General features: G+C 40.2%; 1 protein-coding gene across 2 annotated transcripts in view; it reads right to left on the reverse strand.

Annotated features, from left to right (window-relative positions):
• Positions 1 to 1,081: 1,081 nt before the first annotated feature.
• LOC131820772 (conserved oligomeric Golgi complex subunit 2-like) overlaps positions 1,082 to 25,087 on the reverse strand; it is a 35,375-nt gene continuing 11,369 nt past the window's right edge. The window contains exons 2-4 of one of the 2 annotated variants that reach the window (XM_059156491.1): positions 4,718 to 4,879; positions 3,483 to 3,545; positions 1,082 to 1,274 (exon numbers count right to left, since the gene is read on the reverse strand). In XM_059156491.1, the coding sequence (XP_059012474.1) occupies positions 1,251 to 1,274; positions 3,483 to 3,545; positions 4,718 to 4,879 (249 nt within the window). In that variant the 3' untranslated portion in view covers positions 1,082 to 1,250. Of the gene's footprint in view, positions 1,275 to 3,205; positions 3,546 to 4,717; positions 4,880 to 25,087 lie in introns of those variants that run through there. The other variant, XM_059156490.1, reaches the window with a different exon arrangement.

Raw genomic sequence — 25,087 nt, forward strand, 5'->3', positions numbered from 1 at the left:
GAGCACAGAGCTCAATGCAGGGCTCAATCTCATGACCCTGAGATCATGACCTGAGCCAAAATCAAGAGTCGGACGTTTAACCAACTGAGCCACCAGGCACCCCTCCATTTGTTTTCTTATGGCCCTTTATTCATGTTTTAACTTTGGCTTCCGATCATACTGACCCTCTCAGTTTACATGTGCATATACCTATATACCCAAGCACCAAATAATTAAAGACCTTTTACACTACAAATATTATCAAAGAGGTTGAGGAACATTATGAAAACTCTCATCCTAAAAGAACAAAAAATACAAAGTCATCCATTCAATAAATAGTTACTGAACACCGCTGGGAGCTCGACATTCATTCCGACGGGGGGTGGGGGAGGAGGGGGGACACGAGAAAATAAAGCAAGAAATACACCCTGCTCTCATAAAGCTTACTGTTTTGTCTGGAAGCGCATGACAAGCATTCTTTGGATAAAAGCTGTGAGGAGATCCAGAGGCGAATTAAACAGAAGGTCCCTCAAACAGGCTTTCTCCCCACTGAGATTTTAACAAATATGCTAATAATACACATAGAAAACATTGTACAGAGCAGCAGGCGAGAGTCAGAAGCCCAGACTCCCAATGCCCGCTGTGCCCCTACATCGTTATGATCATGAATGACATCGGGGACACTTGAAACTGGAGATAGCACTAAGGGGCACACTCCCGGGGTGAGCCCTCAGATGTACAGAGCCGTTGCCTGTCTCACACACCTGAAACTAAGCCAACACTGCATGCTAACTACTGGGAATCGAAAAAATTAAAGTGAACACCAGAACATAAAGAACACAGGATCAGAAAATAACAACAAACCTATGGCAGAATCCTGAGTTTGCTTTGGAAAACCCACTTCTCCCCTAGTCTCTAATATAGGCCTATTTTCTTTACAGGGCCACTGACAATTTATACAGTCGTTAACTGTCAAGCGCTGCACCGACAACAGTTATCACTGTTTCTTGTTCTGGAAAAAGTGGGTGATCTTGAGATCGTGTGGGTACCTCTAAAATTCTGTCTTATTATTTCAGGTAGATAAGGTGACATAATGCATAAAATGCACATGCGTGAGAGCTTTGAAAAAAAGCTGAATAGTGCTGACAAGTTCGCAGAGACAAGAGGAGAAGGCTTCAACTGGCATGCAGCATAAGAAAACTACTGGAGGGTACGTTTTTCTTCCTTATGTCCTCTTGTTTACACATTCGTTCATCTACTGCCCGAATTCCTTAACTGACAGATGACCTGAGACTCTTTAAAAGAATAATAAAGAAAACGTATTACAGACATTGTTTTGTCACATTATCAAGTTCCTACATCTCATTCAATTCCAGAGAACTTAATACCTGTGCACCAGTACTATGCAGGTATTGACAAAAAAAATATATATATACCAGACACAGTTACTGTTGAGGGGACTCATGATCTGGGGGCATAATGACACGAAGGCAGGGTCGCATGGCCAGAAGAAGAATGACACATATACAGTGAAAGTTATGGGGATGAGGGGGCTTAGAATGGAGAACAGATAATATGAAGCAAAGTACAGGAGAGTCTGGAAATGTGACGGGGCTCGAATCGGACTCTGAAAGCCATGTGTACACAGCTGCCGAGGTGGGGAGGGGATGGGGAGCAGATATAAGTGCAGACACACTCAGGGGCAGGGGCAGACAGGCACACAGCCATGTGCACTGCAGGCTTCCTTCTGGAGAGAAGCAGAAATAGGAATGGAGGGCCAACTTCACTGAGATGAGGTCTTTAGATTCTTCATATTTTGGAGAACGGGAGAATGTCAAAGCACTGATGCATGATGATGAAATGTGGGTATGGAAATACCAGGAATCAAGAATGAAGAACAGAAGACCAGAAAAAGGCAGAACGCAGAGGTGGAGAAACATGTCCAGAAGCTAATGAATAAAGAGATAATTAGGAATTAGGGCCAAAACAAAGGTTAACAGAAACAACTAGAATGAAGTAGGCATATCACAAAAATTCCACAGGAAGGTGAATTAATTCACTCCATCAACATTATGAAACACCTCCTGGATGTCAGTATTGTGGCACCTCACAGGGATACAATGAAGACAGATATAGTCGTATCCCTCAGTGGTCTGAGAATCTCACAGAACAGCTTCAGAGTTGGGACCACAAAGGCAGGTCAGGCCTGTGGCTGAGCAGGACCAAAGTGGCCATAAAGACAGGCCATGGAAAAGGGAGGGGATACGGTGATGGCAGGGGGTGAGGCAGGACGGGAACCTGTGTGAGTAGAGCAAATCTGCCTCCGGGGAGGGGTTCGAGAGAAGAGTGGGAGGCCAAAGGAAGGCTAGGCTTGGGAAACAACACCACTATGAGGCCCTGGGAGGAAGAGGCACACCAAGGAGGCAGTGGGAGAGCCCCACAGCGGCTGGTGTGGAATCCAACAGCGGACCAAGAAAATTCCTTCCATTGCAAGGAAAAGTACCTTTAACAAGATTTTGTAAAATTCAAATGAGACATAAACCATGGAAAGTATTGGCTACCTCAAGGCACAACTCAAGATTTTTACCTCTTTCACGAACTCTTTCCTGCCTGCCCCTCCCCTAGGCTTCTCAGCACTGATATTTCCGTTACTCTGCATTTTTCTTGGTTCTAACCATGTACTGTGTCCTCCCTTAAATTATGTTCTCCTTATATTCTCTCTAGGATGCAGGCACTGTCTTAGGGGAGGGATGCACGAGGCCACTCAAGCTAGAGGAGACACACAAGGAAGGATGGTGTCGTTTATGACAAGTTTATGACAGGGCATCAGAACGGACAGAGGCCGGAAGTCAGGGCACCAAACACAGACGGGGGGGGGGGGAGACAGGGCAGCACAGTTTTCTGTTAGAAGTGATGCCACAACTCCCCCTCCACTGTTCACCCAGGTGGAGTTCCTATTCCCAATGGTTTAGAGGTCGGGAGTCCCATTCCCACAACAGAGATTTTTCTGAGAGAACATGCAAATGTAACATTTATTAAGTATTACATTTTATTTATATTATCCTTCAGTTCCATTAGGGATTACACAGTTTTTGTAGATCAGCCCAGGAACCTAACCACATGTAGATTACGTGGGCAGGGGGGGATATTTACAAGATTACAAACTGTTAAAATACAAGTCATTCGTAAGTTAGAAACCACTTACATATGACCAAAGGGGCATTAATACGTTGAATTTGGAAATATGCTTCCTCTCCCCTGACATTTTAAGGTTGTCTAATCTGAGAATATGTCTTCTTCAAATCGAACATGTTTTTTTAGGTTTTTAGCATATGCAAAAACAAAATCATTTACAACTCTTCTGAAGGTGAATATTATAATCATGAACCGTTAAAATACAACCACCAGTACCACCAAACTAACAGATGAAAAGAATTCTTAGAGAAAAGCCGACGAGGACAACAGGCATCACAGCAGACTGTTTTCATTAATTTGGGACTTACCAGAACTTCTCGTAACTGTCCCAAAGGCACAGAAAGTTGATTGAGGGCTTTGTCCATGCCAACCTAAAGGCAAAACCAGGTTGGCACAAACACATCACGATAAGGAGTAATAGTGACGTATCTATTTAACAATCAAAGCAGTACCAGATTTAAATTATGTTTTTTGGCACAACCGTATTTTGCTAAATAACTAGCTAAACAACAGAAGTGTTATTTGGCCATTAATGTTGTTCATAGTATATGAAAAAAATCTGTTGAAATACATGAAACTATAAAAATAAGGGAAGTCATGAGAAATGAAAGTTTCCTTAAGAACAATTTGCCTTTAGATGACATTTTAAATGAATGTGAAAAATTTTCAGAGAAGGTGAACACTTCTCTGTCTGTAACTGATGATACTCAGCCAGCTGAGTATCGGGCTGAGAGACGGGCTACGTCTCTCTTAAACATTATTATAAGCCTTGAGAAAAATAGAAATTAAACAGAAGTAAAATTTTCTAGGTTTTTAATCCTATTGGGATATTTATCTTAGTGGTATATTTCCCAAAAGCAAATGTGCACCATTAATTTTAATGCTTCTTGAAATTCCCACGGAGCTGCAACTTTCTGTGCTTCTCTGCACAAACAGATTTAAAACAAAATGAAGCATCAACAAGGAGACTTTTCTGCCAAGTAACAAAATTCAACATTTCTAAAAGGCTTTTACAAACAATTGATAAGCTCACTGCAAATCATTCTTATATTGTTATAAAACCAAACTTTTAAAATATCAATATTGGCCAATGTTCCCTCAACCTAGCTCTGGCTAACATATACCTGGGAGTAAATTAAACATTGTAAGAGTGGTGGACATTTGCTCCTAAAAATTAGTCTAAATCAAGGAAGACTTCAGGGTAATCACTTAGCAACTAATAAAACAACCCCTTGGGTATTATCATCCTTTACTTTTCACTGTTGACTAATGAATTTGAAACATAATCTAACTAGAGCAACCATAAATGAATAAAAACTAAAACAAACAAAAAAATGTATTCCCAAAAGTTTAGTTCTTTTATTAATGAAATTGGTAATTTCTTCAAGTTTCTGGTGGGGTTGGTGGGGTAATCAACTGAAAGGTTTCTAAAAACTCTGCCCTTTTAATAAATATGAAGGAGAGAGAAAGTGTGTGTGTGTGTGTGTGTGTGTGTGTGTGTGTGTGTGTGTGTGTTTGTAGGACTTGTGAATTTCAGGTTTACCAAGTTTGTGGAAAGGTTGACAAAATCTGCATAATCCTTATTGATGAGCTCGACCATGGCTATTTTAAGATGTTTATAGTAGAGTTCCAGATCTCCTCTTAGTTCCTCCAGCTGGACATGCTTCCTATAGTCAGACACAAAGTGATCGACGTCAAAATCTTCCTGAAAATCAAACCAGAAAGAAAAAAATGATTGCAATGATACCACATTTTACATAGAAAAATAAGATCAGAGAAAGAATAAGAGGCCGTATTACTGCATGGGAACACACACAGGGACATCAGGGGGTCTGCTCACTTCCTAAGATTATGGGAAAGGGGGCCCCTCACCAAGACCATTCTCTCCTATTGCCTAACTCTACAGGTATTTTATTTCTTTTAATTATACATTTCAAAGAGGCTCTTCTTAAAATAGAAACAGCTTTTTCTTCTTAATTTTAAAAGTAACAAATGTTCACTGTCAAACTTTCAACCAACCAAGAAATACTTATGTAAGAGAGAAAAAAAAAATCACCCACTCTCTAATGCTCTGCAGTTAAGCACTGTTAATGTTTATTTTTCTTCACTATTTAACACAGCGATTCACATTCTTCCAGACTTTGTTTTGGTCTTTCTCTTTACTTTTTTTTTTTAAGATTTTATTTATTTGAGAGAGAGAGACTGAGAGAACAAGTGGGAGAAGGGGCAGAGGGAGAAGCCGGCTCTCTGCTGAGCTGGGAGCCTGATGCCAGGGTTCATTCCAAGACCCTGAAATCAAGACCTCAACCGAAGGCAGACGCTTAACTGACTGAGCCACCCAGGTGCCCTAGTCTTTCTCTTTAAAATATAAATTACTTTTGGGGTGCCTGGCTGGTTCAGTGGGTTAAGGCCTCTGTCTTTAGCTCAGGTCGTGATCCCAGGGTTATGGGTTCAAACCCCGCATTGGGCTTTCTGCTCAGCAGAGAGCCTGCTTCCCTGTCTCTCTCTCTGCCTGCCTCTCTGCCTACTTGTGATCTCTGTCAAATAAGTAAATAATTTTTTAAAAAATAAATATCAATTACTTTTTAAAGAAACTGACATATAATGGACACATGTTAGTTTCAGGCGTACAACATAAAAATTCCATATTTTTATCTGTTGTGAAATGATCACCCTAAGACTAGTTAACATCCATCACCAAACATACACATTTTTTTCTTGTGCTAAGAACTCTTAAGCTTTAGCAACTTTAAATATATAATAATATAGGGCACCTGGGTATCTCAGTGAGTTAATGCCTCTGCCTTCGGCTCAGTTCATGATTCCAGGGTCCTGGGATCGAGCCCCACATCAGGTTCTCTCCTCAGCAGGGAGCCTGTTTCCTCCTCTCTCTCTGCCTGCCTCTCTTCCTACTTGTGATCTCTGTCAAATAAATAAATAAAATCTTAAAATATACATATATATATATATATATATATATATATATATATAATATACTATGCAGCCATCAAAAGAAATGAAATCTTGCCATGTGCAGTGATGTGGATGGAACTAGAGAGTATGCTGAGTGAAATAATCAGAGAAAGACAATTATCATACCATCTCCCTGATATGAGGAATTTGAGAGGCAAAGTGGGGGGTGTGGGGGTAGGGAAGGAAAAAAAATGAAACAAGATTGGATTGGGAGGGGGGCACCTGGGTGTATCAGTGGGTTAAAGCCTCTGCCTTCGGCTCAGGTCATGATCCCAGGGCCCTGGGATCGAGCCCCACATCGGGCTCTCTGCTCAGCGGGGAGCCTGCTTCCTCCTCTCTCTCTGCCTGCCTCTCTGCCTACTTGTGATCTGTCTGTCCAATAAATAAATAAAATCTTTAAAAAAAAAAGATTGGATTGGGAGGGAGACAAACCATAAGAGACTCTTAATCTCACAAAACAAACTGAGGGTTGCTGGGGGGAGGGGTGTAGGGAGAGCGTGGTGGGGTTGTGGACATTGGGGAAGGTATGTACTATGATGAGTGCTGGGAAGTGTGTAAGCCTGACAATCCACAGACCTGTAACCCTGGGGCTAATAACACATATTTCTAATAAAAAATAATAAAATAAATATACAATAATACACAGTATTATTTACTACAGTCACTATGATGTACATTACATCCCCAGGGCTTATATTATTAACTGGAAGTTTATAACACTGGACCCCTCATCTATTTCCTCCACAACCTCACCTCTGGCAACCACCAATCTGTTCTCTATGACTTCATTTTGTTTTGTTTTTTAGATTCCACATGTGAGGGAGATCATACAGTATTTCTCTTTCTCTGTCTGACTTATTTCACTCAGCACAATATCCTCAAGGTCCATCCATGTTGCTGCAAATGGCAAGACTTCCTTCTTTTTATGGTTGAGTAATATTCCATCGTATACACACACATTTTCTTTATCCATTCACCCCGTTGGTGGACACTTTAGTTATTTCCAAGTCTTGGTTGTTGTAAATACTGTAATACTCACTACTGTGAGTATGAGTCTTGCTGGCCGCTAGAGCCAGGTGATCTAGAGGTATACCCTGGGTAGCAACTGCAAACCTCGGGGCATCATACGAGCATTCAAGCTCCTTTCCAGGAGATACCAGAAAGCAGAAGCGAGGCAGAGGGACAGCGCAAAGATGGTACCCATCAGCTCCATCTTTGGAGAATACCTTACTAGGCTCCTAGATCCATGTTAAATGAGATGCCTGCCCCTCAGGGCTTTAAGATAAGCAAATGGGCCTCTTTCACAGAAATCTGAACGCATTTCAGTCTGCTGCTTCTGTGCTGAGTTCCAGGGTGGGTCAGTCTACTCCCGCGACTGCTTTAAGAACTCTTTCTCAGTTTGCTATAGCCTTGTGGGTCTCATGGGTGCAAGCTCTGATGGCTTTCAAAGCTGGATGTTTTGGAGTCTTGTCTCTTAGATGTACATCTTGAAAGTTGGGGTGCCAGAAGTGGGGCTCAAACCCTTTGCTCCTCAGGGAGAAGCCTGGGGTTGTGAGTACCCTCTCAATCCCAGGTCGCTGTACCAGGGGTGGGGTTTATGGCAAGAGTGATTCTTAATTCAACATAGGTTTTTTTCCTTACTCACCTAATGTGTAGGAGTCACTCAGCTAGTTGTAGGGTTTTTTCCACAGGAAATTTTTCCATATGGAGCTATAGATTCAGTGTGTATTTCATAGAAGAGATGAGTTCAAGATCCTCCTATGCCACCATCTTGAATGGAAACCCCAGACCTTCTCTATGTATGTGTGTAAACATACACACACACACAAATATTCATGCTCTTCTAAACTATTTCCCATCTACGGGCACCTGGGTGGCTCAGTGGGTTAAGCCTCTGCCTTCGGCTCAGGTCATATCTCAGGGCCCTGAGATTAAGCCTCACATCAGGCTCTCTGCTCCGCCGGGAGCCTACTTTTCCCCTACTTTTCCCCCTCTCTCTGCCTGACCTCTCTCTCTCTCTGTCAAATAAATAAATAAAATCTTAAAAAAATTAAAAAATAAAAAACAAAAAACCATTCTATAAAAAAAATTTCCCATCTAAAAATATAACTTGAATGTCTTTACGTAAAACACATACATTTCTATTAATATTTTATGTGCATGCTGAGTGTCCCATTGAACAGATGTTCCAAATCTTTCATAACCTATTTCCAAGTATTGGTCTCACAGGATTAGCTATCCTGTTTCCCCTTTACAATACTGTGATACCCCGGTAGGCTTATATGCTTAGAGGCAATAAATTACTATCTACTTCCCCTGTGACTCTGCTACTCCATGACCTGTTTAGTCAGCAAGAATCAAATGTGATGATTCCCAAACTAGTTAAGGACACCTACACTTACTTCGTAATTATATAGCTTCATTAAACACTATGTAAACCAACAAAATATGACTGCAAAAAAAATCACTGTTCTTTTGAAAACTAACACAGCTACTTTGGAAAGATTTGATACAAAGAAATCAATAAGAAAATTTTTGCTAAGTTAGGTATGGGTGAGATGACCACATGCCAGGCAGGGAGGGAGTGATCACAGGATTCTCACTCAATTCAGTTAAAGAAACTGAAACTGAATGCAAAAAAAGACAACATAGAAAGCTTTTTTAAAAAAGATTCTTTTTATTTATTTGAGACACAGACAGACAGTATGAGCAGGGAAAGGGGCAATGGGAGAAGGAGATTCCCTGCTGAACAGGGAGCCCAATGCGGGACTCTATCCCAGGACCCTGAGGTCATGACCTGAACCGAAGGTAGATGCCTAACCTATTGAGCGACCCAAGTGCTGTGATAACTCAGAAATCTAATCTGCAGGCCAGTTTCCAAAGAAAAGACCTGGCACTGTTTTAATGGAGAATAAATGTACATATATTTTTTCCAAATAAAATGCTAAAAACTGTATATACCATTCCCTAAGAGTACTTGTTTAAACTGACTTTCTTAGTTAATCAACCAAAGACTGACCCTGCTAGTGTCGAAGAGAAGGACTTCATACCAAACCGTAATTTCACAGTCATCTACAGAAAGCCACCTGCTTCTTACACTGGTGACCAAATTAGCCTGGACCTTTCTCTCCTGAGACCATCTCAGACCTTACATCATAGTTATGTAGTACATCACGGGAGGGGGTCTCGGTTCATAATCCTGGCCATCCTACTCACCAACTGTATACCTTTAGGGCGATCACTTTCCCTGCCTCAGTTACACATTGTTGAAGTTCTTGAACTTCATGATGGCATTCTAAATTGTATAACTGGGGTGCCTATGTGGCTCAGTTGGTTAAGCATCTGCCTTTGGCTCAGGTCATGATCCCAGTCTCTTGGGTTTGAGTTCCACATCAGGCGCTCTGCTGAGCAAGGAGCCTGCTTCTCCCTCTGTCCCTTCCTCCTGCTCCCGCACTCTCTCACTCTCAAATAAAATCTTAAATAAATAAATAATTCATATAACTTAGCCTCAGTGAACAAATGCTATTAGGTAATATTAGTACTCAACTTACCATTTATGCATTTGTTCTCAGATAAACAAAAGTTGCATAACACATGACTAAATAACTCAGAACATCTGTGAATACTGGGTTAGGCAGCGTTTGCTGTGAAAAGCACACCCAAACTCACAGTGCCATAATAGAGACCCATTTCACTTAACCAAGAATGGTTTTACTACTTTAGGAATGGTTTTACTTTATAGTGTAGATTTCCCAAGTATTCAAAAAGAAAGTATTTACAACCCATACATTTATGGTCAACTGATTTTTCACAAGGATGCCAAGACCATTTAATGGGGGGAAAAACAGTCTTTTTGAGTGCCTACTACTGGGACAAATGAATATCTACATGCAAAAGGATGAACTTGGAACAGCAACGTCACACATACACAAAAATATAACTCAAAATGGATCAAAGATTTAAATGTAAGAGTAAAAACTGTAACACTCAGAGAAAACAGGTGAAAATCTGTATGACTTGGGATCGGGCAAAGCTTTTTTAGACATGATACACAAAGCAATAAGAAATATTAGATAAGCTGAACTTGATCAAAATAAAAACTTTCGTGTGTCAAAGGACACTACGGAGAACGTGAAAAGACAACCCACAGAATGGGAGAGAGTATCTGCAAATCATTTGTCTGACAAGGACCTAATAACCAGAATATGCAAATATACTCTTAGAACTCAACAACAAAAAGACAAATAACCTAATTTAAAAACAAGCCAAAGACTTTTGAATAGACATTTCTCCAAAGATGATACACAGACGGTCAAGAGCACATGTCGGGATGTTCGACATCCTTAGTCATTGGGGAAATGCGAACCAAAAGCACATGCAGATGCCACGTCACACCCACTAGGACAACTATGGTAAAATAAGAAAAAGAAAAAGAAAAAAAAAGAAGAAGAAAAGTGCTGGCAAGAAGGCGGAGAAGCTGGAACCCTCCTGTATTGTCGGTGAGAATGTAAAATAGTGTGGCTAAGGCAGCAAACAGCTCGGTAGCTCCTCAAGAAGTTACACACGTACAATTACCCAGCAGTTCTACGTCTAGGGGTATGACACCGACAGAACTGACAACAGATGTTCCTGCCACAACCTGTACATGAATGTGCACAGCAGCGCTGCTCGTAACAGCCAAATGAGTATATACCCAACGTCCATCAACTGATGAATGGATACATAAAAGGTGAAAGAGCCTCTTACACAACCACAAAAAGGAATAAACTGTTACATGCTACAACACGAGTGAAGTCTGAAAACATTCTACTCTCAGGTTAAAGGAAGCCAGACACAAAAGGTCACGTGTTATACAATTCCACTGATAGGAGATGTTCCAGAAAAGGCAAATCCATAAAAACAGAAAGTAGATTCATGATTGCCAGGGAATAAGGGGAGGGGAGAATTGGAACCAAGAGGTTTATTTTTCGGGTGATGGAAGCATTCTGGAATTAGACAGAAGTGACGTATGTACCATATACACAGTAAATATACTAAAAACCAGAGAAGAGTACACTTTCAAATGGCAACTATTATGCTTTGTGAATTATATTTTGATGAAAAATGAAACAACTTAAATATCAACAAGTTAAATGCTAGAATACATTAAAAAAAATCCAAAGTAACACTAATCACAGGAACAATGGAGTAGCTACATGAATTTCAGACAAAGCAGATTTCAGAGAAGGAAAACTATCCGGCATAAAGAGCAGCATTACATAATGATAAAGAAATCGACTGACCAAGAAGACACAATTATCCTTAACGTATGTGTGCCTGATCAACACAGGTGAGACACAACCTAACAGAACTGTAGGGAGAAATAAACAATTCCATTTTCTCAGCTGGTGACTTCAACACTTCTCCATCAGTATTGGGCCGATCCAGCAGCAGGGCAACAAGGATCTGACAGATGTGGACATTCAGTCCAGACATGGCACACTCAACACCACCATCAATTACCATACAATAGACGTACACAGACAATTTCGCCCAGTAATAGTGCAACACACATTCTTAAGCTCATATGGAACACTCATCAAGACAGAATAATTCTGGGCCACAAAACACAACAAATTTTTAAAACTAAAAATTATACCAAGTATGTTCTCAGACCGCAATGGTATTAAAAATCAGTAACAGAAGATAGCTGAAAAAGTCCAAAATACATGGAGATTAAATGACACACTTCTAAATGACAGGAGACCAGTCTCAACAAAATACAATGTAGCAAAATGTGTGGAATGCTGCTTAAAGGGAAAATACAGTACTGAATGCAAATATTAGAAAAAAAAAGATTAAAGTTAATAATCTAAGCTTCCATTTTAGGCAACAATGACAAATATCAAATCTAAGGTAAGGAGGGGCTCCTGGGTGGTTCAGTTGGTTAATCATCTGCCTTTGGCTCAGGACATGGTCCTAGGGTCCTGGGACAGAGCCCTGCATCAGAGCTTCCTGCTCAGGGAGGCTGCTTCTCCCTCTCTGATTCCTCCTGTCTGTATTCCCTCTCTCACTGACTCTCTCTGTGTCAAATAATATCATAAAAAATAAACCCTAAAGGAAGTAGAAAAAAATAAAAATTAGAGCAGAAATCAATGTAATTAAAACCAGGAATTTTTTTTTTAAATCAATAAACCCCAAGTCTGTTTCTTTTAAAACATCAATAAAACAGATACACCCTTAGCCAGGCAAACAAAGAAAAAAAGGTAGAAGACATAAATTACTAATATCAGATGAAAGAAGGGAGGGCCACTGCTAACAATCTCAATCACTGTAAATTCAACCAAACATTTATGGAATACTACACAATTCTCTAAAATCTCTTCCAGAAAGTAAAACTACACGGAATACTTTCTAAATCATTCTAGGAGATCATTATTACCCTGACACCAAAACCAATACTACAAGAAAAGAAACTACAAACTAGTATCTCTCATGAACACAGACACAAAAATCTTCAACAAAAATTAGCAAATAAAAGCAAACACTATATTAAAAAATTATACACCAGGATCATGTAGGATTTATTCCAGGTATGCAACGTTAGAAAATGTTCAACATTAGAAAATCAATGTGATCCATCATATCAACAGAAAAAAAATCACATGATCATATCAATGAAGGGAGGAAAAAAAGCATTTAACAAAATCCACACCTCTTCATTATTAACCCTCAGGGAACTAGGAATAGGAGGACTTCCTCAACTTGATAAGAATGTCTCCAAAAATCCACAGCTAACATGATATTAATACTGAGAAAATAGAAGACAGGGAATCAAGGCAAGGATGTCCCTCCTACTACTACTATTCAATACTATACTGGAAGGCCAAACTAATGAAATAAGGTAAGAAAAGGAAACAAAAGGTATACAACCTGGGAAAGAATAAAACTTTGTTCACAGATGACATGACTGTCTACAGAAATTACAAAGACTTCCCACCCCACACCCACACCGTCCTGAAACTAGTCAAGTGATTATAGCAAGATTGCATGATACACAGTTAAAATACAGAAGTCAATTGCTTTCCAATGATGTATCAGACAAAGGGCCAGTATTCAAAATTTATAAAGAATTTATTAAACTCAACATCCAAAAAACAAAAAAATCCAGTCAAGAAATGGACAGAAGATATGAACAGACCAAAGAAGACATCCAAATGGCCAACAGACACATGAAAAAGGGCTCCACATCACTCAGCATCAGGGAAATACAAATCAAAACCACAATGAGGGGCGCCTGGGTGGCTCAGTGGGTTAGGCCGCTGCCTTCAGCTCGGGTTATGATCTCAGGGTCCTGGGATCGAGTCCCGCATCGGGCTCTCTGCTCGGCAGGGAGCCTGCTTCCCTCTCTCTCTCTCTCTGCCTGCCTCTCCATCTACCTGTGATTTCTTTCTGTCAAATAAATAAATAAATAAATAAAACCACAATGAGACACCACCTTACATCAGTCAAAATGGCTAAAATTAACAAGTCAGGAAACAACAGATGTTGGCAAGGATGTGAAGAAAGGGGAATCCTCCTACACTGTTGGTGGGAACGCAACTCTGGAAAACAGTATGGATGCTCCTCAAAAAGTTAAAAATGTAACAACCAAACGACTTAGCAATTGCCCTATTAGATGTTTATCCAAAGTACACAAAGTGATTTGAAGGGGCAAAAGCACCCCAATGTTTATAGTCAAACTATAAGAGCCCAGATGTCCATCAACAGATGAATGGATAAAGAAGATGTGGTGTACACACACACACACATTACTCAGCCATCAAAAAGAACAAAATCTTGCCATTTGCAAGGAAATGGATGGAACTAGAGGAAGACAAATACCATATAGTTTCAGTCACATGTGGAACTTAAGAAACAACAGATGAATATAGGGGAAGAGAAGGAAAAATAGAAACAGACAGGGAGGCAAATCACAAGAAAGTTAACTACAGGAAACAAACTGAGGGTTACTGGAGAGGGGAAAGTTGGGGTAACTGGGTGAGGGGTATTAAAGAGGGCACTTGTTGCGATGAGTTCTGGGTGTTGTATGCAACCAATGAATCACGAAATTCTAACCATGAAACTAAAAGTACACTATATGTTAACGAGATTGAATTTTAATTAAAAAATTTAAAAAGTCAATTGCTTTCGTATATACCAGCAATGTACAAGTGGAATTTGAAGTTAAAAACACAAGACCATTTACATTAGCATACCAAAAAAAAATTAATACTTAGGTGCAAATCTAATGAAATATGCACAAGATCTATGTGAGAAAAAGTATAAAATTCTGATGAAAGACAACAAGCAAGGTAAGATGTGAAGTGGAAAGAAAGTCCATAATCTTGAGGAAGAACATTCAATACTGTTAAGAGGTCAGTTCTTCCCAAACTGATCGACAGACTCAATGCAATCCCAATCAAAATGCCAGGAAGTTATTCTGTGGATACCAACATGTTGACTCTAAAATTTGGATGGAAAACTGGAAAACCAAGAGTCCCAGAGTAGTCAACAAAATATTAAAGAGCGGGGAAAAAAAGGAAATTGAGGATTGCCACCACCCATCTCTAGACTTATTATTCAAGCTATAGTGATTAAGACAGAAGGTGCCTGGCAAAAGAGACAGGTGCTTGGAACAGAGTGGAGAGCCCAGAAAAACATCCACACACACAGGCAAAGGCAACTCAATGGCAAGGACAGTCTTCAACAAATGGAACCGAACAATGGCACATTGATAAGAAAAAACAAACAAATGAAAAGAATAAAAACAAACTTTTCACACCTTTCACAAAACCTAAACGTAAAATGCAAAACTTCTTAAAGATGACATAAGAAAAATGTAGGGATCCTTGGATTTGGCAATGATTTTTCAGATATAAAACCAAAAGCATGATCTACGAAAGAAAAAATTGATGAGAGGGACTTTGCTAAAATTAAACTTCTCTGTAAGACACTGTTAAGAGAATGAAAAGACGGGACACCTGGGTGGCTCAGTTGGTTAAGCAGCTGCCTTCGGCTCAGGTCATGATCCCAGCGTCCTGGGATCGAGTCCCACATCGGGATCCTTGCTCCGCAGGGAGCCTGCTTCTCCCTCTGACTCTGCCTTACACTCTGACTGCCTGTGCTCGCTCTCGCTCGCTCGCTCTCTGACAAATAAATAAATAAAATCTTAAAAAAAAAATAGAGAGAGAGAATGAAAAGACCAGTCACAGAGTAAATATCTGCAAAACACATCCATGGTAAAGGACTTAAAATAAGAAATATAATATAAAGAAGAACTAATTCCTATTCTCCTGAAACTGTTCCAAAAAATAGAAATGGAAGGAAAACTTCCAAACTCATTTTATGAGGCCAGCATCACCTTGATCCCAAAACCAGACAAGGATCCCACCAAAAAAGAGAGCTATAGACCGATATCCTTGATGAACACAGATGCGAAAATACTCAACAAAATACTAGCCAATAGGATTCAACAGTACATTAAAAAGATCATTCACCACGACCAAGTGGGATTTATTCCAGGGCTGCAAGGTTGGTTCAACATCCGCAAATCAGTCAATGTGATACAACACATCAATAAAAGAAAGAACCAGAACCATATGATACTCTCAATAGATGCTGAAAAAGCATTTGACAAAGTACAGCATCCCTTCCTGATCAAAACTCTTCAAAGTGTAGGGATAGAGGGCACATACCTCAATATCATCAAAGCCATCTATGAAAAACCCACCGCAAATATCATTCTCAATGGAGAAAAACTGAAAGCTTTTCCGCTAAGGTCAGGAACACGGCAGGGATGTCCATTATCACCACTGCTATTCAACATAGTACTAGAGGTCCTAGCCTCAGCAATCAGACAACAAAAGGAAATTAAAGGCATCCAAATCGGCAAAGAAGAAGTCAAATTATCACTCTTCGCAGATGATATGATACTCTATGTGGAAAACCCAAAAGACTCCACTCCAAAACTGCTAGAACTTATACAGGAATTCAGTAAAGTGTCAGGATATAAAATCAATGCACAGAAATCAGTTGCATTTCTCTACACCAACAGCAAGACAGAAGAAAGAGATATTAAGGAGTCAATCCCATTTACAATTGCATCCAAAACCATAAGATACCTAGGAATAAACCTAACCAAAGAGACACAGAATCTATACTCAGAAAACTATAAAGTACTCATGAAAGAAATTGAGGAAGACACAAAGAAATGGAAAAATGTTCCATGCTCCTGGATTGGAAGAATAAATATTGTGAAAATGTCTATGCTACCTAAAGCAATCTACACATTTAATGCAATTCCTATCAAAGTACCATCCATCTTTTTCAAAGAAATGGAACAAATAATGCTAAAATTTATATGGAACCAGAAAAGACCTCGAATAGCCAAAGGGATATTGAAAAAGAAAGCCAACGTTGGTGGCATCACAATTCCGGATTTCAAGCTCTATTACAAAGCTGTCATCATCAAGACAGCATGGTACTGGCACAAAAACAGACACATAGATCAATGGAACAGAATAGAGAGCCCAGAAATAGACCCTCAAATCTATGGTCAACTAATCTTCGACAAAGCAGGAAAGAATGTCCAATGGAAAAAAGACAGCCTCTTCAATAAATGGTGCTGGGAAAATTGGACAGCCACATGCAGAAAAATGAAATTGGACCATTTCCTTACACCACACACAAAAATAGACTCAAAATGGATGAAGGACCTCAATGTGCGAAAGGAATCCATCAAAATCCTTGAGGAGAACACGGGCAGCAACCTCTTCGACCTCTGCCGCAGCAACATCTTCCTAGGAACAACGCAAAAGGCAAGGGAAGCAAGGGCAAAAATGAACTACTGGGATTTCATCAAGATCAAAAGCTTTTGCACAGCAAAGGAAACAGTTAACAAAATCAAAAGACAACTGACAGAATGGGAGAAGATATTTGCAAACAACATATCAGATAAAGGACTAGTGTCCAGAATCTATAAAGAACTTAGCAAACTCAACACCCAAAGAATAAATAATCCAATCAAGAAATGGGCAGAGGACATGAACAGACATTTCTGCAAAGAAGACATCCAGATGGCCAACAGACACATGAAAAAGTGCTCCATATCACTCGGCATCAGGGAAATACAAATCAAAACCACAATGAGATATCACCTCACACCAGTCAGAATGGCTAAAATCAACAAGTCAGGAAATGACAGATGCTGGCGAGGATGCGGAGAAAGGGGAACCCTCCTACACTGTTGGTGGGAATGCAAGCTGGTGCAGCCACTCTGGAAAACAGTATGGAGGTTCCTCAAAATGTTGAAAATAGAACTGCCGTATGACCCAGCAATTGCACTATTGGGTATTTACCCTAAAGATACAAACGTAGTGATCCAAAGGGGCACGTGCACCCGAATGTTTATAGCAGCAATGTCCACAATAGCCAAACTATGGAAAGAACCTAGATGGCCATCAACAGATGAATGGATCAAGAAGATGTGGTATATATACACAATGGAATACTATGCAGCCATCAAAAGAAATGAAATCTTGCCATTTGCGACAACATGGATGGAACTAGAGCGTATCATGCTTAGCGAAATAAGTCAAGCAGAGAAAGACAACTATCATATGATCTCCCTGATATGAGGAAGTGGTGATGCAACATGGGGGCTTAAGTGGGTAGGAGAAGAATCAATGAAACAAGATGGGATTGGGAGGGAGACAAACCATAAGTGACTCTTAATCTCACAAAACAAACTGAGGGTTGCTGGGGGGAGGGGGTTAGGGAGAAGGGGGTGGGACTATGGACATTGGGGAGGGTATGTGCTTTGGTGAGTGCTGTGAAGTGTGTAAACCTGGTGATTCACAGACCTGTACCCCTGGGGATAAAAATATATGTTTATAAAAAATAAAAATTTATAAAAAAAAAAAGAAATATAATATAAAGATGTCTTAGTAGCAACAAGAAATCAAACCTAATTTAAAAATGTGAAAAGAGCGGTGGCTGGGAAACCCAGTCAGTTAAGCATCTGCCTTTAGCTCAGGTCCTGGGACTGAACCCCACACTGGGCCCCCAGCTCAGCGAGGAGCCTGCTTTTTTCCCTCTCCCGCTGCCTGCTGCTACCTCTTCCTGTGCTTGTGCTGTTAATAAATAAATAGAATCTTTAAAAAAGAAAAAAAAGGATCTGAAAAGATGCTCAACTTTGTATGTCACTAAGAAATTGCAAATTTAAACAAGGTACTATTACATATCACGTAGAATATAAAAAATCCAAAGCACTAGTAATACCAAATGCTAGCAAGGATGTGGGACAACTGAACTCTCATTCACTGTTTGGTCAGAATGCAAAATGGGAGGCACTGTGTGAGACAGCTTGGCAGTTTCTCACAGAACTACACACATTCTCACTGTAAGATCAGTAATTGTGCTCCTTTGTATTTACCCAAAAGAGCTTAAAACTAGTGTCCACACAAAAACCTGCACACGGATGTTTACAGCAGCTTTATTCTCTGAAGTGCCAAAACTTGGAAGCAATCCAAATCTCCTTCAGTAGGTGAACAGGTACACTGTGCCACACCCACACAATGGATTATTCAACAATTAAAAGATGAATTATTAAGCTACAAGACTTCGAAGAACCTTAAATGCATATTGCTAAGTGAAAGACCAGTCTCAAAGGCTAAATACTATATGATTCCAACTCTATGGCATTCTGGAAAAGGTAAAAATTAACCAACATTTTAATTTTTATTTATTTTTTAGGTCATCTCTATACCCAATGTGGTGGCTAGAACTCACAACCCCGAGATCAAGAGTCAGATGCCCTAGCAACTAAGCCAGCCAGGTGCCAATGAAAGACCCGCGGATCCCCTTACCCAAGAATTCAACACTGCCACAGGATGCAAACAGCAAGAGGTTCTTTATTGTTACGCAGGCACCTGCGGGTGGTCAGCGCGCACCTGTGGGTGGTCAGCAGCTCCTGCTAGCTGAGCACACCTGGCTGGGGTGGTGCAGGATTTTTATAGACAGGTACAAACAAGTCCCGGATGGGACGGGGCCGATTGGCTGACAATTTGAACATTTGAAAAAAGGCATACTTGGTGTTAGCGGATTGGCCTTGGAAGAACCCCTCACGCGAAGAGAAAGGCGGGAAGGGGAAACAAAGAGGGGAAGTTTGACCTTATTGCTCAGCAGAAAGACATCCTGTCTACGTGACTATGCAGCCCCCCCCCCCCCGTCTACGTGACCTACGTGACCATGCAGCCCCCTTGCCTATGTGACCATGCCTCGGCTATTAGGAGAAGGTATCTTGTTCAAACAGGAGACAAGTGTCATGCCCCAAAAGCCAAGCAGCCACAGAAAGGCAAAAGAGCAGCCACACTGAATTCAACCCTGGGGGAAGGGTCCCTTCACTGCAAGGGGAGGAGGGGCACTCCCACACAACAAAAGAGCAGTTAATTAGTTAACGAGGGGGGGGTCTTTCATTCCCCCCTTTTTCTTCATCATGGATAGAATCTTATATCCATTTGTCCTTTTCTTGCACTAAGTGGGGTGCAAGGCGCCAGGTTTTGCTTTCTCCTCAGCCAGCCTCCTGCTCCTTCATTTCCCCCTGAACAATCTTGACCCTGAAATCTTTAAGGGGGTTGAAGGTGGAAGGTCTCATCTTCTGTAACTTCTTCGTGCTGAATAGGGGTGCAGAGCTGTCCCTACCTACTGGGGTCAATATTGATCAGGGTAGGAATGTATAAGGGAGTTAGGAAAGGTGGAGGCAGCTGAATCCAGCGCTGACAGTGAAGAGGCGTCCTCTCGCGCGACAAGGATCGTCTGTCGTGGTGTAGTCATTGTAGCAATGGAGTCTCGGCACCAAGTAGGGAAACAGTGAACAAAGCAACATATTAAAATTAATAAGGCAATAAGAATGAGAAGCCCGAAAGGGAGATTCGGCCATAGTCCTCCTTCAAATTAGGAACTTAACCATTTACTGAGAGAGAGAAGGATCTTGTAGGGCCTTAATCTGTGCATTTATATCCTTTATTAGTTCTGTGATACTTTTGTGATAGTCTGGGATATATACACAACATTCTGTCTTGATAATTGCACATGTGCCACCCTGGGCTGCTGTCAGGACATCCAAGGCCATCCTATTTTGTAGGACTGCCTTGCATATCTGTGACACTTCGGTATTAAGCTGGGAGATGCTATTTAGTGAATCATTGAGTGCCTTTGTAGTATATTTATTAAGGGCTTCTACATGCCACCTGACATCCTCTAGTCCCGCAGATGGAACAAAGATGGATGCTAAGTGATCATACCATTTAAAAACAGATTGCGTCCATCTTTGTTTCAAGTTGGGGAGATTAGGTGGAGTTGTAATGGTTTTAGTAATGCGCCCATGGATCCAGGCAAATCCTAAAGTACAGCGACCTATCCACCCTGGAGGAAGCCAGGGCCACAGGTTGGTTCCACATATCCAGTGGGTTCCGTTTGGAGCTGGCCATCTGATGCCAGGTCGCCTTGCCCAATCAGTAGCAAACCAGTCAGTAGCCTGGAGTACTATTACTTGGGAACACATTTCTAAAGACAGCCATCCTAGATGTCGTGTGTTATTTGCCCAAGTATCATACATATGATTTCTTTGTTCCCAGCATAAAACTGTCTTCTGACTGAGCCATCCAATCGTGTGTGTAAGCCACAGATATGTATCCCAGATTTGATATATGCCATCCTTAGTATAGCGATAAGGAGGGTTTTGTAACTTAGGCCCTAGCCGGTGAGTATCATCTTGTGAGCCTGTAAAGCCAGTTAGAATTTTAATAGTTTGAGAATATGAAAAACTTTGATTATGTCCTGGTGAATCCCATGTTTTACTGATCATGGGCCAGGAAGAAACATTTTGATTAGTAATAGATTTCTCCCGGAATGTGCTGCCTCCATCTACCATCTCTGAGATATAATTTTGTAGAGAATGCCAATCAGTGCCCTGTAAAGGAAAAACCCACCAGGGTAATCCAGATGTACTTGAAATAGGCAAACTTCCGCAGATCCAGCAATCTGTCTGATTATGCCGATATGGACCTTTCCATCTTGGATGTAAGTTTTCAGTTATATCTGACTTCCAATTTTTTAAGTAAACCATATCTCCGGGATTTACATGGGGTGGGCTTTCAGTTATAGTTAAATCAGGTTTGGGAAGAATACGATTAGTATACTCATTAAGTGACTTATGAATTAACCCAGCTTCCAGCGAATAATTTAGTAATGCATTATAATCTCCATCTAATAGCAGATCTACAGAAAGAAATGGTCTTCCATATATTAACTCAAAAGGGCTGAGTCCTATAGGTTGTTTTGAAGCAGTTCTCATCCTAAGAAGTCCTATTGGTAGGAGAGTAACCCAATTTTCCTGGGTTTCTAGACTAAGTTTAGTAAGATGACGTTTTAAAGTATGATTAGCTTTCTCCACCTTCCCGGAGGACTGTGGATGCCAGGCTGAATGTAAGAAATATTTAATTTTTAAGGCTTGAGCTATCTGCTGAGTTATCTGAGCAGTAAAAGAAGGACCATTATCACTTTGAAGAGATTGAGGAAGGCCAAATCTAGGGATAATTTCTCGCAACAAAACCTTAGTTACTTCTACGGCCCTTTCAGTTTTACATGGAAAGGCTTCAACCCATCCGGTGAAGGTATCAACAAATACTAATAGATATTTATAGCCTTTGCAAGGTGGCATTTGTGTGAAATCAAGTTGCCAGTCCTCTCCTGGATAGGATCCACGCCTCTGGACTGGTTTTAAGAGAGGTGGGGGGCGAGCCGCACCCTCCGGATTTACTTGGGCACAGATGCTACAGGATCGACACACTTGTTTTATTGTGGTTGTTAAATTCACTCCATCAAATATATTTTTGATTAAATGTTTTAAGGCGTCTTTGCCCAAATGAGTAGCCTGGTGCAAGCCCTGTATTATTTTCCATTGACTAATCTTAGGCATAAAGAATTTTCCCTCATCGTTAACAAGCCAGTCTTGTGCATTTTTAGTATACCCTCGCTCCTGAGCAATATGAATTTCTTGCTCTGAATAGACTGGAGTCATGGACTCCATTGGAGTCAAGACTGGTATAAGGCTTAATATCTGCTTACCCTTTGCTGCCTCTTTGGCTGCATGGTCTGCTAGATTGTTTCCTTTAGATTCCAAGGTCATATCCTTCTGATGTCCTTTGATGTGAATCACCGCTACCTCCTTAGGCAAGTGTACAGCCTCAAGAAGGGCTATGATCTCAGGACCATATTTGATTGGGGAGTTATGGCTTGATAGCAATCCCCTTTCCTTCCAAATAGCTCCATGGGCATGTAGTACCAGGAAGGCATATTTGGAGTCAGTATAAATGTTAATTCTTAGGCTTTGGCAATTGCAAAGTGCTAGTGAGCACTATGGCATACCTAGCTTATCTTATTTTTTCTATGAAAACTACTGTTAACAGAAATCCAACTGTCATTCGTATTTTTAACAGGGGCATCTTAAATCTGGACCAATAGAGTAAGCAAGATCAATAACCTCTGAACATTTTTGCTCTATAGAGAAAGAAGTACAGTGGTCAGGTTCAGGCATACAGGTAACTAAGTTTAAAGTTTGACAAGTTTTAAGTATTAATTCTGGCATATCTATAAGTATAGTCCAATACTTAATTAGTTGGTTTCTATCATCCACTGATTGCCTTTGAATTCTAAGACAAATCTGGACCTGATGTGAAGTCATTACAGTCAGGGACTGTCCCATAGTGAGCTTTGAGGCTCCTTTTATGAGGGCTGTTCTATGCTTAGCTAAAGCATCTATTTGCAATTGCACCTCAACAGAGGTGGCCTCTAGGATAAATATGACTAAGGGATGAAACCAATAAGAAGACCTTTGAGTGGTCCAGCCTTAACAATATCCTGATTACAGAGGATCATTGGCAAGTGAGAAAACTTGTCAAGAGATAAGGGGAGTTCCCCATGCATCATTCAATCCACTCATAAAGAAAATGGGGTCATCCACGGTGCCTCCAAGTCCATAGTTAATCCTATGGAGTGTGACAGGTTGGCTTTTAGGCAATTTCATTATCCCCGCCACACACAAGGTGTTAGTTAAGTTAAATAATTGTAGGGAATTAATCCCATTTTCCAGTTGTTTAATCATGTGCCGTGGGGTCTGCGAATATCCCCACAAAACAGTAAGATCGACGAAAGGAGCTATTGTACAACTTCTCTGAAGTTTACCTCAAATTGTTTAGCTTAGGTAAACAAACATTTAAAGACAATCAAATCTAGAATTTAACATCCATAAAGGTGTGTTACTAAAACATAATTTTTCTCTCTAAAATAACCCTCAATTACAGAGATAGCCAAATCAGGACTAATTCACTTGTGAAACAAGTCCAGTTTTAACAAACTTGGCCTAATTATTTAGATAAGCTCAGCAAGAACCATTGAGTGTGATCAATAGATCTTTTAGCATCTGCTTTGCTGGAACTTTTTATAAGGAATCTCTAGGTTAAACTTTTAGTAGCCTCTCCGGGCCAGAAGCCAAGCCCTGTACTTGCCATCAGGCATGCCTGCAATACCTGTTGATTTGGGCGAATTCCTCTTCTGAGACTGCACCTACCAAGGAGTGACATTCTTTACTCACCTGGTGAGGCTGCTGGGAACTCTGTAAGCAAGGTATCAGGCCAACAGTCCCAAGGGGCTTTATGGCTCCAGGTTTCATAAAGTCAACCTTAGTTCCTTTAAACTGTCTGGTCATATCTGAGTCTTTTCAAATATGACATCCCAGTCAAAGCCTTTGTAAAATAATCAGTTTCCAATGGTGTCCTGTTACAAGGAGAACAGATTCTTATTGAACTTATGCAAATGACTGATTGCCATGGAAGAATGCTTCCTGAGACCTTTTGGTTTCAGAGGGTTCATATAGAGAGAAAAGCTTGAATGCTTTGAGCACTTTTACAAATGAGCACTTATACAACTCTATAAGTTACAGATAACTAGGAGGAAGTATCCCTAGTCTGGAAGAGCGAACATTATAGAGAACCAGCAATGTTTAAAGTAAGACAAAACATTAAGAGACACAACATTATAATCTTTTAGTTCATTTAGTCCCATGTTACTAAATCTGGTGAATGCGGCTTTAGTCAGTTTTGGAAATTCTTACCCATTTCAGTTTTAGGATTTTCAAGTATATCAAATATCTGTATTTGTCCTGAAAGTCCTTTATAGGAATCTCCTTGAAGATAAAACTCATTTTACAAGAAAATTAAAACAATTATAAATGACAAAAACTCAGAATGGATATGGTTAGAGCTAAAGAGACACGGGAGTTTACAATTTAGCTGCAAGGAAATCAGGTTATTTCTGTGATACATAACATTTCCATAATTACAGTATCAAGCAATGATCTCTCAAAACATTAAAACTTTAAGAAGTGCATAGAATCTCTAGAATAGTTATAGCATTTTCCCAAATGTAATCCAAGGTTTATCATTGGTTCAGTAGTACTTCATGAGCAACTTCATATACCAAGGAAAAGCCTGAGTTAAAGAGATTTACAATTTAAATCCTGTCAACATTTCCTAAAATCTTAGAAAGTGTTGAAGCACATGCCTAAATATAACTAGGGATGTTAAACACCTGATAAACAAAACATAGAAACTGGTTTTTCTGGGCAGGCAAAGAGAAAACCATTTACATTTTCTTAACAGCAGATCAATTGATCTAAGTAAACATTGTCCTTTTGAACAGAGACAATTTCAGTCTTGTACCAATGTACCTTTAAAACCCATTCATTTCAATCTTAGTTCATTCTTGATCATAGCTAAAATTCCTTTTCTTCAGATTTCCCTTCACAAACCTTCTACAACTTTCCTTTGCATTCAGGTTTTGTCCCAAGCCATTTCCTTCC

Source organism: Mustela lutreola, chromosome X (assembly GCF_030435805.1).
Source record: "Mustela lutreola isolate mMusLut2 chromosome X, mMusLut2.pri, whole genome shotgun sequence".
NCBI classification, from domain to species: Eukaryota; Metazoa; Chordata; class Mammalia; order Carnivora; family Mustelidae; genus Mustela; species Mustela lutreola.